At 41.7% G+C, this 14631-nt stretch overlaps 1 protein-coding gene across 6 annotated transcripts in view; it reads right to left on the reverse strand.

Moving 5' to 3' along the window:
* The window catches only part of NCOA2 (nuclear receptor coactivator 2), an 884149-nt gene that overhangs the window by 146562 nt on the left and 722956 nt on the right, over positions 1-14631 (reverse strand). For 5 of the 6 annotated variants that reach the window (XM_053715109.1, XM_053715110.1, XM_053715112.1 and 2 more), the window contains 2 exons: positions 1597-1785; positions 180-281 (listed from right to left, as the gene is read on the reverse strand). In XM_053715109.1, coding sequence (XP_053571084.1) covers positions 180-281; positions 1597-1785 — 291 coding nt within the window. The remainder of the gene's footprint in view (positions 1-179; positions 282-1596; positions 1786-14631) is intronic. The other variant, XM_053715111.1, reaches the window with a different exon arrangement.

Consider the following 14631-nt stretch of genomic DNA (forward strand, 5'->3'; position numbering starts at 1 on the left):
TTATTCTTCCCTTCGTTTCACCTTTACATTAGTTTTTTATGCTTTCACCTAAGCCACTGATTAACATGCCACTATCCTATAGAAACAAAACACCAATGAATATCCTTAAATAGCTGCTATCATTTAACACATTTGCATACAGAGTGTAATGGCGGTAGTGCTTCACTTATTATTTTTACCTTGCAAGTCCTGACGTGTTGTGAAAGTCTCAGATGAGGGAACAGGAGGCCTTTCCTTTATTGGGACTCTCCGTGCCACACAAATCAAGCAAGACTGAAAATCTTAAATTAAAAAATAAATACATTAATAAGTGCATAATAAAACAACAATGCAATAACACTCTGAATTTCAAATAAGCAGTATTTTTTTCTGACAAATTTAATTGTTCTCCCATTTTCCTGCCCCCTGTATCGTGTGACAGACATCAGCCAATCACAGACTAGTATACTAATTTCTTGTGCACATTCTCAGTACGATCTTGCTCCCCAGAAAGTGTCCATGTAATAAAACTGTGCAAAATTTGATACCTCCAGGGGGAAGCTGTGATTGGAGGATGACCTAGCCATAATTTCTGACGTCAGAAAAGGCTTGTGACGACTGGGGGAAGCTGAAGCTGCTGTCAAGTTTAAAAGGTAAGTTTTTTTCCCCCCAAAAATGAGTGAAATGTAAATTTTGATTAAAGTGCCCCCGTTTTTAATTGAATTTTTAAAAAACTGGCACTTTTGCATCAAAACTTACATTCACTTTAAGTGAGGCGTTTACTAGCGTTCACATTGCTTTTAAAGATGCACAGAAATGACAGAAATGTAGCGTTCCAAGCCCTATGTTTAATACCATAATTCTTATAAAAACACAATTTCTTAATAATAAATATATCCTTTAAAATGTAAGATTTATTTTGAAACTAAATATATTTTCTATGTATCTTTCTTCGTGAAATTGTGGCGATAATTCAAAATATTCTCCATTCTATGTACATTTATTCTCCAGCACAATATGTAGGTATTTAGATTTGTTTTCCTTGCATCTCTGTATTCTCTCTAAAGCAACAGATTTATATGGAAAAATTTGTTAAAAGGGACGGTGAGCCAGAGAGTCTTGAATGTTATATCTACTGTTAAATTATTTTAATCTAGGACAAAAAAATTGTACTTATTTGGTGCTGATCAAAAGAACAACTATGTTCTTTAACGGCCTTAAAGGGACATTCAAAAGCAAAAATTATGTGCTCTAATTCGTTTGAACATGTCATTTCTGCATTAGTAAACAAATTAGGATCGGTGTTTGCATGACCCTGCTGCTAATCACCAGGTGTGGCCTCCTTGGGAGCTGCAAGGCTTGCAATTCTTGAGCAGGACTTTAACTATGGGTTTAATACTAGTTGTTGAGGTTCAACAATAGCATTTATTTCTTTACATCAGAATGTCCCTTCTTAACAGAACTATAAACAAAATCCCATTAACATTCACAGACAATAGAATATAATGGTAAATTACTATAATGGTAGTTGGCAATATATAGGAGATCTGAAAGAAACAGGTTACTTAACAGATCTATTGTGTAAAAAGTTCTGAGCCAATGAAATCATTGAATTACCTTCACCTTCCTCTTTGATGGACTTTGGTTGTGATACAGCAAAGCACTGCATAGTTTCATATTTCTGATGCGCCTCCTGGTTGTCATGACCTTCTTCTTCTGACTCGGGCATCGGCTTCACCAGCATGCGGCAATTAAAGGTATGGCTATTTCGTCTAGGAGCTTCTCCTGACCAAGGTCCCCCATTAACTGTTAAGACAACTTTGTTACTACTTGCACAGAGCTATATTACACTAAACAGGATGGACTTTCTAGTGATTATTAATAAAAAATAAAAATGCATCAAAGAGCAAAAAAGTTTTTTTTTCTATCAGTTATGTATGTATGAAATAAGCACAGACGTTCTAGCAGTACAGGTATATAAGGACTCAAACAGGCGATATTAGTGGCGAGAAGCCCTATTCATACTCAGGGATGAGTATTTGTTTAAGTGGACTCACATAAACATAAAAAAATGGCAATTATAGTGCAAAAAACATAATTTATGTAAGAACTTACCTGATAAATTCATTTCTTTCATATTGGCAAAAGTCCATGAGCTAGTGACGTATGGGATATACAATCCTACCAGGAGGGGCAAAGTTTCCCAAACCTCAAAATACACCCCTTACCACACCCACAATTCAGTTTAACGAATAGCCAAGTAGTGGGGTGATACAAAAAGGAGTACAAAGCATAAAAAAAACAGAATTTATGTTTACCTGATAAATTTCTTTCTCCAACGGTGTGTCCGGTCCACGGCGTCATCCTTACTTGTGGGATATTCTCTTCCCCAACAGGAAATGGCAAAGAGCCCAGCAAAGCTGGTCACATGATCCCTCCTAGGCTCCGCCTACCCCAGTCATTCGACCGACGTTAAGGAGGAATAATAGCATAGGAGAAACCATATGGTACCGTGGTGACTGTAGTTAAAGAAAATAAATTATCAGACCTGATTAAAAAACCAGGGCGGGCCGTGGACCGGACACACCGTTGGAGAAAGAAATTTATCAGGTAAACATAAATTCTGTTTTCTCCAACATAGGTGTGTCCGGTCCACGGCGTCATCCTTACTTGTGGGAACCAATACCAAAGCTTTAGGACACGGATGAAGGGAGGGAGCAAATCAGGTCACCTAAATGGAAGGCACCACGGCTTGCAAAACCTTTCTCCCAAAAATAGCCTCAGAAGAAGCAAAAGTATCAAACTTGTAAAATTTGGTAAAAGTGTGCAGTGAAGACCAAGTCGCTGCCCTACATATCTGATCAACAGAAGCCTCGTTCTTGAAGGCCCATGTGGAAGCCACAGCCCTAGTGGAATGAGCCGTGATTCTTTCGGGAGGCTGCCGTCCGGCAGTCTCGTAAGCCAATCTGATGATGCTTTTAATCCAAAAAGAGAGAGAGGTAGAAGTTGCTTTTTGACCTCTCCTTTTACCTGAATAAACAACAAACAGGGAAGATGTTTGTCTAAAATCCTTTGTAGCATCTAAATAGAATTTTAGAGCGCGAACAACATCCAAATTGTGCAACAAGCGTTCCTTCTTTGAAACTGGTTTCGGACACAGAGAAGGTACGATAATCTCCTGGTTAATGTTTTTGTTAGAAACAACTTTTGGAAGAAAACCAGGTTTAGTACGTAAAACCACCTTATCTGCATGGAACACCAGATAAGGAGGAGAACACTGCAGAGCAGATAATTCTGAAACTCTTCTAGCAGAAGAAATTGCAACTAAAAACAAAACTTTCCAAGATAATAACTTAATATCAACGGAATGTAAGGGTTCAAACGGAACCCCCTGAAGAACTGAAAGAACTAGATTGAGACTCCAAGGAGGAGTCAAAGGTTTGTAAACAGGCTTGATTCTAACCAGAGCCTGAACAAAGGCTTGAACATCTGGCACAGCTGCCAGTTTTTTGTGAAGTAACACCGACAAGGCAGAAATCTGTCCCTTCAGGGAACTTGCCGATAATCCTTTTTCCAATCCTTCTTGAAGGAAGGATAGAATCCTAGGAATCTTAACCTTGTCCCAAGGGAATCCTTTAGATTCACACCAACAGATATATTTTTTCCAAATTTTGTGGTAAATCTTTCTAGTTACAGGCTTTCTGGCCTGAACAAGAGTATCGATAACAGAATCTGAGAAACCTCGCTTCGATAAAATCAAGCGTTCAATCTCCAAGCAGTCAGCTGGAGTGAAACCAGATTCGGATGTTCGAACGGACCCTGAACAAGAAGGTCTCGTCTCAAAGGTAGCTTCCAAGGTGGAGCCGATGACATATTCACCAGATCTGCATACCAAGTCCTGCGTGGCCACGCAGGAGCTATCAAGATCACCGACGCCCTCTCCTGATTGATCCTGGCTACCAGCCTGGGGATGAGAGGAAACGGCGGGAACACATAAGCTAGTTTGAAGGTCCAAGGTGCTACTAGTGCATCCACTAGAGCCGCCTTGGGATCCCTGGATCTGGACCCGTAGCAAGGAACTTTGAAGTTCTGACGAGAGGCCATCAGATCCATGTCTGGAATGCCCCAAAGTTGAGTGACTTGGGCAAAGATTTCCGGATGGAGTTCCCACTCCCCCGGATGCAATGTCTGACGACTCAGAAAATCCGCTTCCCAATTTTCCACTCCCGGGATGTGGATAGCAGACAGGTGGCAGGAGTGAGACTCCGCCCATAGAATAATCTTGGTCACTTCTTCCATCGCTAGGGAACTCCTTGTTCCCCCCTGATGGTTGATGTACGCAACAGTCGTCATGTTGTCTGATTGAAACCGTATGAACTTGGTCCTCGCTAGCTGAGGCCAAGCCTTGAGAGCATTGAATATCGCTCTCAGTTCCAGAATATTTATCGGTAGAAGAGATTCTTCCCGAGACCAAAGACCCTGAGCTTTCAGGGATCCCCAGACCGCGCCCCAGCCCATCAGACTGGCGTCGGTCGTGACAATGACCCACTCTGGTCTGTGGAATGTCATCCCTCGTGACAGGTTGTCCAGGGACAGCCACCAACGGAGTGAGTCTCTGGTCCTCTGATTTACTTGTATCTTTGGAGACAAGTCTGTATAGTCCCCATTCCACTGACTGAGCATGCACAGTTGTAATGGTCTTAGATGAATGCGCGCAAAAGGAACTATGTCCATTGTCGCTACCATCAACCCGATCACTTCCATGCACTGAGCTACGGAAGGAAGAGGAACGGAATGAAGTATTCGACAAGAGTCCAGAAGCTTTGTCTTTCTGGCCTCTGTTAGAAAAATCCTCATTTCTGAGGAGTCTATAATTGTTCCCAAGAAGGGAACCCTTGTTGACGGGGATAGAGAACTCTTTTCCACGTTCACTTTCCAGCCGTGCGATCTGAGAAAGGCCAGGACGATGTCCGTGTGAGCCTTTGCTCGAGGGAGGGACGACGCTTGAATCAGAATGTCGTCCAGGTAAGGTACAACTGCAATGCCCCTTGGTCTTAGCACAGCTAGAAGGGACCCTAGTACCTTTGTGAAAATCCTTGGAGCAGTGGCTAATCCGAAAGGAAGCGCCACGAACTGGTAATGTTTGTCCAGGAATGCAAACCTTAGGAACCGATGATGTTCCTTGTGGATAGGAATATGTAGATACGCATCCTTTAAATCCACCGTGGTCATGAATTGACCTTCCTGGATGGAAGGAAGGATAGTTCGAATGGTTTCCATCTTGAAAGATGGGACCTTGAGAAATTTGTTTAAGATCTTGAGATCTAGGATTGGTCTGAACGTTCCCTCTTTTTTGGGAACTATGAACAGATTGGAGTAGAACCCCATCCCTTGTTCTCTCAATGGAACAGGATGAATCACTCCCATTTTTAACAGGTCTTCTACACAATGTAAGAACGCCTGTCTTTTTATGTGGTCTGAAGACAACTGAGACCTGTGGAACCTTCCCCTTGGGGGAAGTCCCTTGAATTCCAGAAGATAACCCTGGGAGACTATTTCTAGCGCCCAAGGATCCAGAACATCTCTTGCCCAAGCCTGAGCGAAGAGAGAGAGTCTGCCCCCCACCAGATCCGGTCCCGGATCGGGGGCCGATATTTCATGCTGTCTTGGTAGCAGTGGCAGGTTTCTTTGCCTGCTTTCCCTTGTTCCAGCCTTGCATTGGTCTCCAAGCTGGCTTGGCCTGAGAAGTATTACCCTCTTGCTTAGAGGACGTAGCACCTTGGGCTGGTCCGTTTTTACGAAAGGGACGAAAATTAGGTCTATTTTTTGCCTTGAAAGGCCGATCCTGAGGAAGGGCATGGCCCTTACCCCCAGTGATATCAGAGATAATCTCTTTCAAGTCAGGACCAAACAGCGTTTTCCCCTTGAAAGGAATGTTTAGTAGCTTGTTCTTGGAAGACGCATCAGCCGACCAAGATTTCAACCAAAGCGCTCTGCGCGCCACAATAGCAAACCCAGAATTCTTAGCCGCTAACTTAGCCAATTGCAAAGAGGCGTCTAGAGTGAAAGAATTAGCCAATTTGAGAGCATTGACTCTGTCCATAATCTCCTCATAAGGAGGAGAGTCACTATCGAGCACCTTAATCAGTTCATCAAACCAGAAATATGCGGCTGTAGTGACAGGGACAATGCATGAAATGGGTTGTAGAAGGTAACCCTGCTGAACAAACATCTTTTTAAGCAAACCTTCTAATTTTTTATCCATAGGATCTTTGAAAGCACAACTATCCTCTATGGGAATAGTGGTGCGTTTGTTTAAAGTAGAAACCGCTCCCTCGACCTTGGGGACTGACTGCCATAAGTCCTTTCTGGGGTCGACCATAGGAAACAATTTTTTAAATATGGGGGGAGGGACGAAAGGAATACCGGGCCTTTCCCATTCTTTATTAACAATGTCCGCCACCCGCTTGGGTATAGGAAAAGCTTCTGGGAGCCCCGGCACCTCTAGGAACTTGTCCATTTTACATAGTTTCTCTGGGATGACCAAATTTTCACAATCATCCAGAGTGGATAATACCTCCTTAAGCAAAATGCGGAGATGTTCCAATTTAAATTTAAAAGTAATCACATCAGATTCAGCCTGCTGAGAAATGTTCCCTAAATCAGTAATTTCTCCCTCAGACAAAACCTCCCTGGCTCCCTCAGATTGGGTTAGGGGCCCTTCAGAGATATTAATATCAGCGTCGTCATGCTCTTCAGTAACTAAAACAGAGCATCCACGCTTACGCTGACAAGGGTTCATTTTGGCTAAAATGTTTTTGACAGAATTATCCATTACAGCCGTTAATTGTTGCATAGTAAGGAGTATTGGCGCGCTAGATGTACTAGGGGCCTCCTGAGTGGGCAAGACTCGTGTAGACGAAGGAGGGAATGATGCAGTACCATGCTTACTCCCCTCACTTGAGGAATCATCTTGGGCATCATTGTCATTATCACATAAATCACATTTATTTAAATGAATAGGAATTCTGGCTTCCCCACATTCAGAACACAGTCTATCTGGTAGTTCAGACATGTTAAACAGGCATAAACTTGATAAGAAAGTACAAAAAACGTTTTGAAATAAAACCGTTACTGTCACTTTAAATTTTAAACTGAACACACTTTATTACTGCAATTGCGAAAAAACATGAAGGAATTGTTCAAAATTCACCAAACTTTCACCACAGTGTCTTAAAGCCTTGAAAATATTGCACACCAATTTTGGAAGCTTTAACCCTTAAAATAACGGAACCGGAGCCGTTTTAAGCTTTAACCCCTTTACAGTCCCTGGTATCTGCTTTGCTGAGACCCAACCAAACCCAAGGGGAATACGATACCAAATGATGCCTTCAGAAGTCTTTTATCAGTATCAGAGCTCCTCTCACATGCGACTGCATGCCATGCCTCTCAAAAACAAGTGCGCAACACCGGCGCGAAAATGAGACTCTGCCTATGCTTTGGGAAAGCCCCTAAAGAATAAGGTGTCTAAAACAGTGCCTGCCGATATAATTATATCAAAATACCCAGAATAAATGATTCCTCAAGGCTAAATAAGTGTTAATATCAATCGATTTAGCCCAAAAAATGTCTACAGTCTAAATAAGCCCTTGTGAAGCCCTTATTTACAATCGTAATAAACATGGCTTACCGGATCCCATAGGGAAAATGACAGCTTCCAGCATTACATCGTCTTGTTAGAATGTGTCATACCTCAAGCAGCAAAGGACTGCAAACTGTTCCCCCAACTGAAGTTAATGCTCTCAACAGTCCTGTGTGGAACAGCCATGGATTTTAGTTACGGTTGCTAAAATCATTTTCCTCATACAAACAGAATTCTTCATCTCTTTTCTGTTTCTGAGTAAATAGTACGTACCAGCACTATTTGAAAATAACAAACTCTTGATTGAATAATGAAAAACTACAGTTAAACACTAAAAAACTCTAAGCCATCTCCGTGGAGATGTTGCCTGTACAACGGCAAAGAGAATGACTGGGGTAGGCGGAGCCTAGGAGGGATCATGTGACCAGCTTTGCTGGGCTCTTTGCCATTTCCTGTTGGGGAAGAGAATATCCCACAAGTAAGGATGACGCCGTGGACCGGACACACCTATGTTGGAGAAATATAATTGTGCTTTATACAAAAAAACATAAAAAAAATATAATTGTGCTTTATACAAAAAAAACATAACTACCATAAAAAGGGTGGGTCTCATGGACTCTTGCCAATATGAAAGAAATTAATTTATCAGGTAAGTTCTTACATAAATTATGTTTTCTTTCATGTAATTGGCAAGAGTCCATGAGCTAGTGACGTATGGGATAGTAATACCCAAGATGTGGTACTCCGCAAAAGATGATTGACATATGCCACAGTTGTGATGTTGTCTGTCAGAAAACAAGAGGCCAAACCTGAAGAGCCCTGAAAATAGCACAGAGTTCTAAAATATTGATTGGTAACCTCGCCTTTGAGATTTCCAAACCCCTTGTGCTGTCAGACAGCTCCACAACCTGAAAGACTTGCATCTGTTGTGATTACAGTCCAGGTTGGACGAACAAAAGAGGCCCCTTGAGCTATATGATGGTGATCTAACCACCAAGTTAGAGAGAGAGTCGAACATTGGGATTTAAGTATATTAATTGTGATATCCTTGTATAATCCCTGCACCATTGATTCAGCATACAAAGCTGAAGAGGTCTCATATGAAAACGAGCAAAGGGGATCGCGTCCGATGCTGCAATAATGAGACCTAAAACTTTCATGCACATAGCCACTGAAGGGAATGATCGAGCCTGAAGGTTTCGACAAGCTAAAACCAATTTTATTAGTCTCTTGTCTGTTAGACACTGAGTCATGGACACTGAATCTATCTGGAAACCTAAAAAGGTTACCCTTGTCTGAGGAATTAAACTTTTTGCTAAATTGATCCTCCAATCATGTCTTTGAAGAAACATCACTAGTTGATTCATGTGAGATTCGGCAGAATGTAAAGACTGAGCTAGTACCAAGATATCGTCCAAATAAGGAAACACAGCAATACCCTGTTTTCTGATTACAGAGAGTAGGGCACCGAGAACCTTTAAAAAAAACTCTTGGAGCTGTCGCTAGGACAAATGGAAGAGCAGCAAATTGGTAATGCTTGTCTAGAAAAGAGAATCTCAGAAACCGGCAGTGGTCTGGATGAATCAGAATATAAAAAGATATGCATCCTGTAAGTCTATCATGGACATATAATGAGCTTGCTGAACAAAAGGCAGAATAGTCCTTATAGTCACCATTTTGAAAGTTGGCACTCTTACAAAACGATTCAAAATTTTCAGATCCAGAACTGGCCTGAATGAATTTTCTTTTTTTGCGACAATGAATAGATATGAATAAAACCCCATACCCTGTTCCTGAAACGGAACTGGTATAATTACCCCTGAATGCTCTAGATCTGAAACACACTTCAAAAAAGCCTGAGCCTTCACTGGATTTGCTGGAACGTGTGAGAGAGAAAAAATCTCACAGGTGGTCTTATTCTGAAACCTATTCGATACTCTTGAGAGACAATACTCTGAATCTATCGACAGAATCTGCCCAAATGTTTTGGAAAAATTTTAATCTGCCCCCCCCCCCCCCCCACCCGCTGAGCTGGAATGAGGGCCGCACCTTCATGCGGATTTGGGGGCTGGCTTTGGTTTCTTAAAAGGCTTGGATTTATTCCAACTTGAAGGTTTTCAATTTCAACCAGATTCTTCGGGGGAAGGATTGGCTTTCTGTTCCTTATTCTGTCGAAAAGAACGAAAACGATTAGAAGCTTTAGATTTACCTTTAGATATTTTATCCTGAGGTAAGAAAAACTCCTTTCCCCCAGTGACAGTGAAATAATTAAATCCAACTGAGAACCAAATAAATTGTTACCTTGGAAAGAAAGAGCTAGTAATCTAGACTTAGATACCACGTCAGCATTCCAATATTTGAGCCACAAAGCTCTTCTAGCTAAAATAGCTAAAGACATAGATTTAACATCAATATTGAAAGATATCAAAAATAGCATCACAGATAAAAATGATTAGCATGTTGAAGCAAGCAAACAATGCTAGACAAATCAGAATTTGTTTCCTGTTGTGCTAAGCTTTCCAACCAAAAAGTTGATGCAGCTGCAACATCAGCCATGGATATAGCTGCAACATCAGCCATGGATATAGCAGGCCTAAGAATGTAGCCAGAAAATAAATAAGCTTTCCTTAGATAAGATTCAAGTTTCCTATCTAAAGGGTCCTTAAAAGAAGTACTATCTTCCATAGGAATAATAGTACGTTTGGCAAGAGTAGAAATCAAGCGGACTAGTTTCCTCAATATCCAAAGTAATCAAAATCTCTTAACAAGGAACGAATATACTCCATCTTAAAGAGATAAGTAGATCTGTCAGTGTCAATATCTGAGGTAGGATCTTCTGAACCAGATAGCTCCTCATCAGAGGAGGATAATGTAGTATGTTGTCGGTCATTTGAAATTTCCTCAACCTTATGAGAAGAGCATAAAAAAGGCAAGAGGCATATAGGAAGTGGGGTTTAAATCATTAAATTATTTGGCGCCAAGTATGACGCGCAACTCAAAATGAATTTTTTTCTCGCTAACAACATCCGGAAATGACGCAACTCGCGTCATAGACGCAACCTTGTGCAAGGAAACCTGGCGTCAACTAAGACGCAGGAAAGGACAAATTTGCGTCACCGAACGTACCTCCACGCCAAAAAAATTCTTGCACCAAGAATGACACAATTTTGCATTTTGCGACCTCGCAAGCCTAATTTTGCCCATGAAAATGAATGAAAAAGCAGTCAATTTAAAGAAAAGACTATACCCCAGGTAAGAAAAAATAACTTCCTAAATATGTTTACCAATTTTTAAACTGATAGTCTGCAAAAGGAAATATACATAAACCTGACTCATGGCAAATATAAGTACAATACATATATTTAAAACTTTATATTAATACATATAGTGCCAAAAAACATAGCTGAGAATGTCTTAAAGGAATAGTGTAGTCAAAATTAAACTGATTCAGATTGGACAGGCAATTTTAAGCAACTTTCTAATTTACTCCTACTATCACTTTTTATTTGTTTTCTTAGTATCTTTAATTTTAAAAAGCAAGATTGTTAGCATAGGGAACGGCCCATTTTTGGTTCAGCACCTGAGTAGCACTATCTGATTGGTGCTTAAATGTAGCCACCAATCAGCAAGCGCTACCCAGATGCTAGACTAAAAATGGGCCGGCTCCTAAGCTTACATGCAAATAAAAATACCAAGAACAATGAAGAATTAATAGGAGTAAATTAGAAAGTTGCTTAAAATTGCTGCTCTATCTGAATCATAAAAGTTTAATTTTGACTAGACTATCCCTTCAAGTAATGAAAACATACTTACCGAAAGACACCCATCCACATAGAGCAGATAGCCAAACCAGTACTGAAAAAGTATCAGTAGCGGTAATGGAATATGAGAGTATATCGTCGATCTGAAAAGGGAGGTAGGAGATGAATTTCTACGACCGATAACAGAGAACCTTTGAAAAGATTTCCAGCGAGGAAAACCATAGAATCAATAGGTGATACTCCCTTCACATCCCACTGACAAACACTGTACTCTGAGAGGAATCAGGCTTCAAAATGCTGAGAAGCGCATATCACAGAAGAAAATCAAGCACAAACTTACTTCACCACCTCCATAGGAGGCAAAGTTTGTAAAACCGAATTGTGGGTGTGGTGAGGGGTGTATTTATAGGCATTTTGAGGTTTGTGAAACTTTGCCCCTCCTGGTAGGATTGCATATCCCATACGTCACTAGCTCATGGACTCTTGCCAATTACATGAAAGAAATTGCATTTGTGAGACTGCTGCCGCTGGCTGGCTCACCAGCCATGTCCTATCAAGAGCAGCAGTTCTCTGCAGCTCCTGAGAGGTACTTTAGCTAAAATTATATGTACTAACAAGTAAGATCATGTCATCTTTGCACGGTAATAGCCCTTTAAGAATAAGTTGTCAGTTTACATGTACTAAAAGAAAAGTAGGCAAATAAGTGCACCAGTAAACAACATAATTTATGCTTACCTGATAAATTCCTTTCTTCTGTTGTGTGATCAGTCCACGGGTCATCATTACTTCTGGGATATTATCTGCTCCCCTACAGGAAGTGCAAGAGGATTCACCCAGCAGAGTTGCTATATAGCTCCTCCCCTCTACGTCACCTCCAGTCATTCGACCAAAGACCAACGAGAAAGGAGAAGCCAAGGGTGTAGTGGTGACTGAATTATAATTTAAAAAATATGTACCTGCCTTAAAAAACAGGGCGGGCCGTGGACTGATCACACAACAGAAGAAAGGAATTTATCAGGTAAGCATAAATTATGTTTTCTTCTGTTATGTGTGATCAGTCCACGGGTCATCATTACTTCTGGGATACCAATACCAAAGCAAAAGTACACGGATGACGGGAGGGATAGGCAGGCTCATTATACAGAAGGAACCACTGCCTGAAGAACCTTTCTCCCAAAAATAGCCTCCGAAGAAGCAAAAGTGTCAAATTTGTAAAATTTGGAAAAAGTATGAAGCGAAGACCAAGTTGCAGCCTTGCAAATCTGTTCAACAGAGGCCTCATTCTTAAAGGCCCAAGTGGAAGCCACAGCTCTAGTGGAGTGAGCTGTAATTCTTTCAGGAGGCTGCTGTCCAGCAGTCTCATAGGCTAAACGTATTATGCTACGAAGCCAAAAAGAGAGAGAGGTAGCAGAAGCTTTTTGACCTCTCCTCTGTCCAGAATAAACGACAAACAGGGAAGAAGTTTGGCGAAAATCTTTAGTTGCCTGCAAGTAGAACTTGAGGGCACGAACCACATCCAGATTGTGTAGAAGACGTTCCTTCTTTGAAGAAGGATTTGGACACAAGGAGGGAACAACAATCTCTTGATTGATATTCCTGTTAGAGACAACCTTAGGTAAGAACCCAGGTTTAGTACGCAGAACTACCTTGTCTGAGTGAAAGATCAGGTAAGGAGAATCACAATGAAGGGCTGATAACTCAGAGACTCTTCGAGCCGAGGAAATAGCCATTAAAAATAGAACTTTCCAAGATAACAATCTTATATCAATGGAATGAAGGGGTTCAAACGGAACACCCTGTAAAACGTTAAGAACTAAGTTTAAACTCCATGGCGGAGCAACAGTTTTAAACACAGGCTTGATCCTAGCTAAAGCCTGACAAAAGGCCTGGATGTCTGAATTTTCTGACAGACGCCTGTGTAACAAGATGGACAGAGCTGAGATCTGTCCCTTTAATGAGCTAGCCGATAAACCCTTTTCTAAACCTTCTTGTAGAAAAGACAATATCCTAGGAATCCTAACCTTACTCCAGGAGTAATCTTTGGATTCACACCAGTATAGGTATTTACGCCATATTTTATGGTAAATCTTTCTGGTAACAGGCTTCCTAGCCTGTATCAGGGTATCAATAACCGACTCAGAAAAACCACGTTTTGATAAAATCAAGCGTTCAATTTCCAAGCAGTCAGCTTCAGAGAAGTTAGATTTTGATGTTTGAATGGACCCTGTATCAGAAGGTCCTGTCTTAGAGGTAGAGACCAAGGTGGACAGGATGACATGTCCACTAGATCTGCATACCAAGTCCTGCGTGGCCATGCAGGTGCTATTAGAATCACTGATGCTCTCTCCTGTTTGATTTTGGCAATCAATCGAGGAAGCAGCGGGAAGGGTGGAAACACATAAGCCATCCTGAAGTTCCAAGGTGCTGTCAAAGCATCTATCAGAACCGCTCCCGGATCCCTGGATCTGGATCCGTAGCGAGGAAGTTTGGCGTTCTGGCGAGACGCCATGAGATCTATCTCTGGTTTGCCCCAACGTCGAAGTATTTGGGCAAAGACCTCCGGATGAAGTTCCCACTCCCCCGGATGAAGAGTCTGGCGACTCAAGAAATCCACCTCCCAGTTCTCCACTCCCGGGATGTGGATTGCTGACAGGTGGCAAGAGTGAGACTCTGCCCAGCGAATTATCTTTGATACTTCTATCATTGCTAGGGAGCTTCTTGTCCCTCCCTGATGGTTGATGTAAGCTACAGTCGTGATGTTGTCCGACTGAAACCTGATGAACCCCCGAGTCTTTAACTGGGGCCAAGCTAGAAGGGCATTGAGAACTGCTCTCAATTCCAGAATGTTTATTGGCAGGAGACTTTCCTCCTGACTCCATTGTCCCTGAGCCTTCAGAGAATTCCAGACAGCGCCCCAACCTAGAAGGCTGGCGTCTGTTGTTACAATTGTCCAGTCCGGCCTGCTGAAAGGCATCCCCCTGGACAGATGTGGCCGAGAAAGCCACCATAGAAGAGAGTTTCTGGTCTCTTGATCCAGATTCAGAGTGGGGGACAAATCTGAGTAGTCCCCATTCCACTGACTCAGCATGCACAATTGCAGCGGTCTGAGATGTAGGCGTGCAAAGGGAACTATGTCCATTGCTGCTACCATTAAGCCGATCACCTCCATGCATTGAGCTACTGACGGGAGTTGAATGGAATGAAGGACACGGCATGCATTTAGAAGCTTTGTTAATCTGTCTTTTGTCA

Source organism: Bombina bombina, chromosome 5 (assembly GCF_027579735.1).
Source record: "Bombina bombina isolate aBomBom1 chromosome 5, aBomBom1.pri, whole genome shotgun sequence".
Lineage (NCBI taxonomy): Eukaryota > Metazoa > Chordata > Amphibia > Anura > Bombinatoridae > Bombina > Bombina bombina.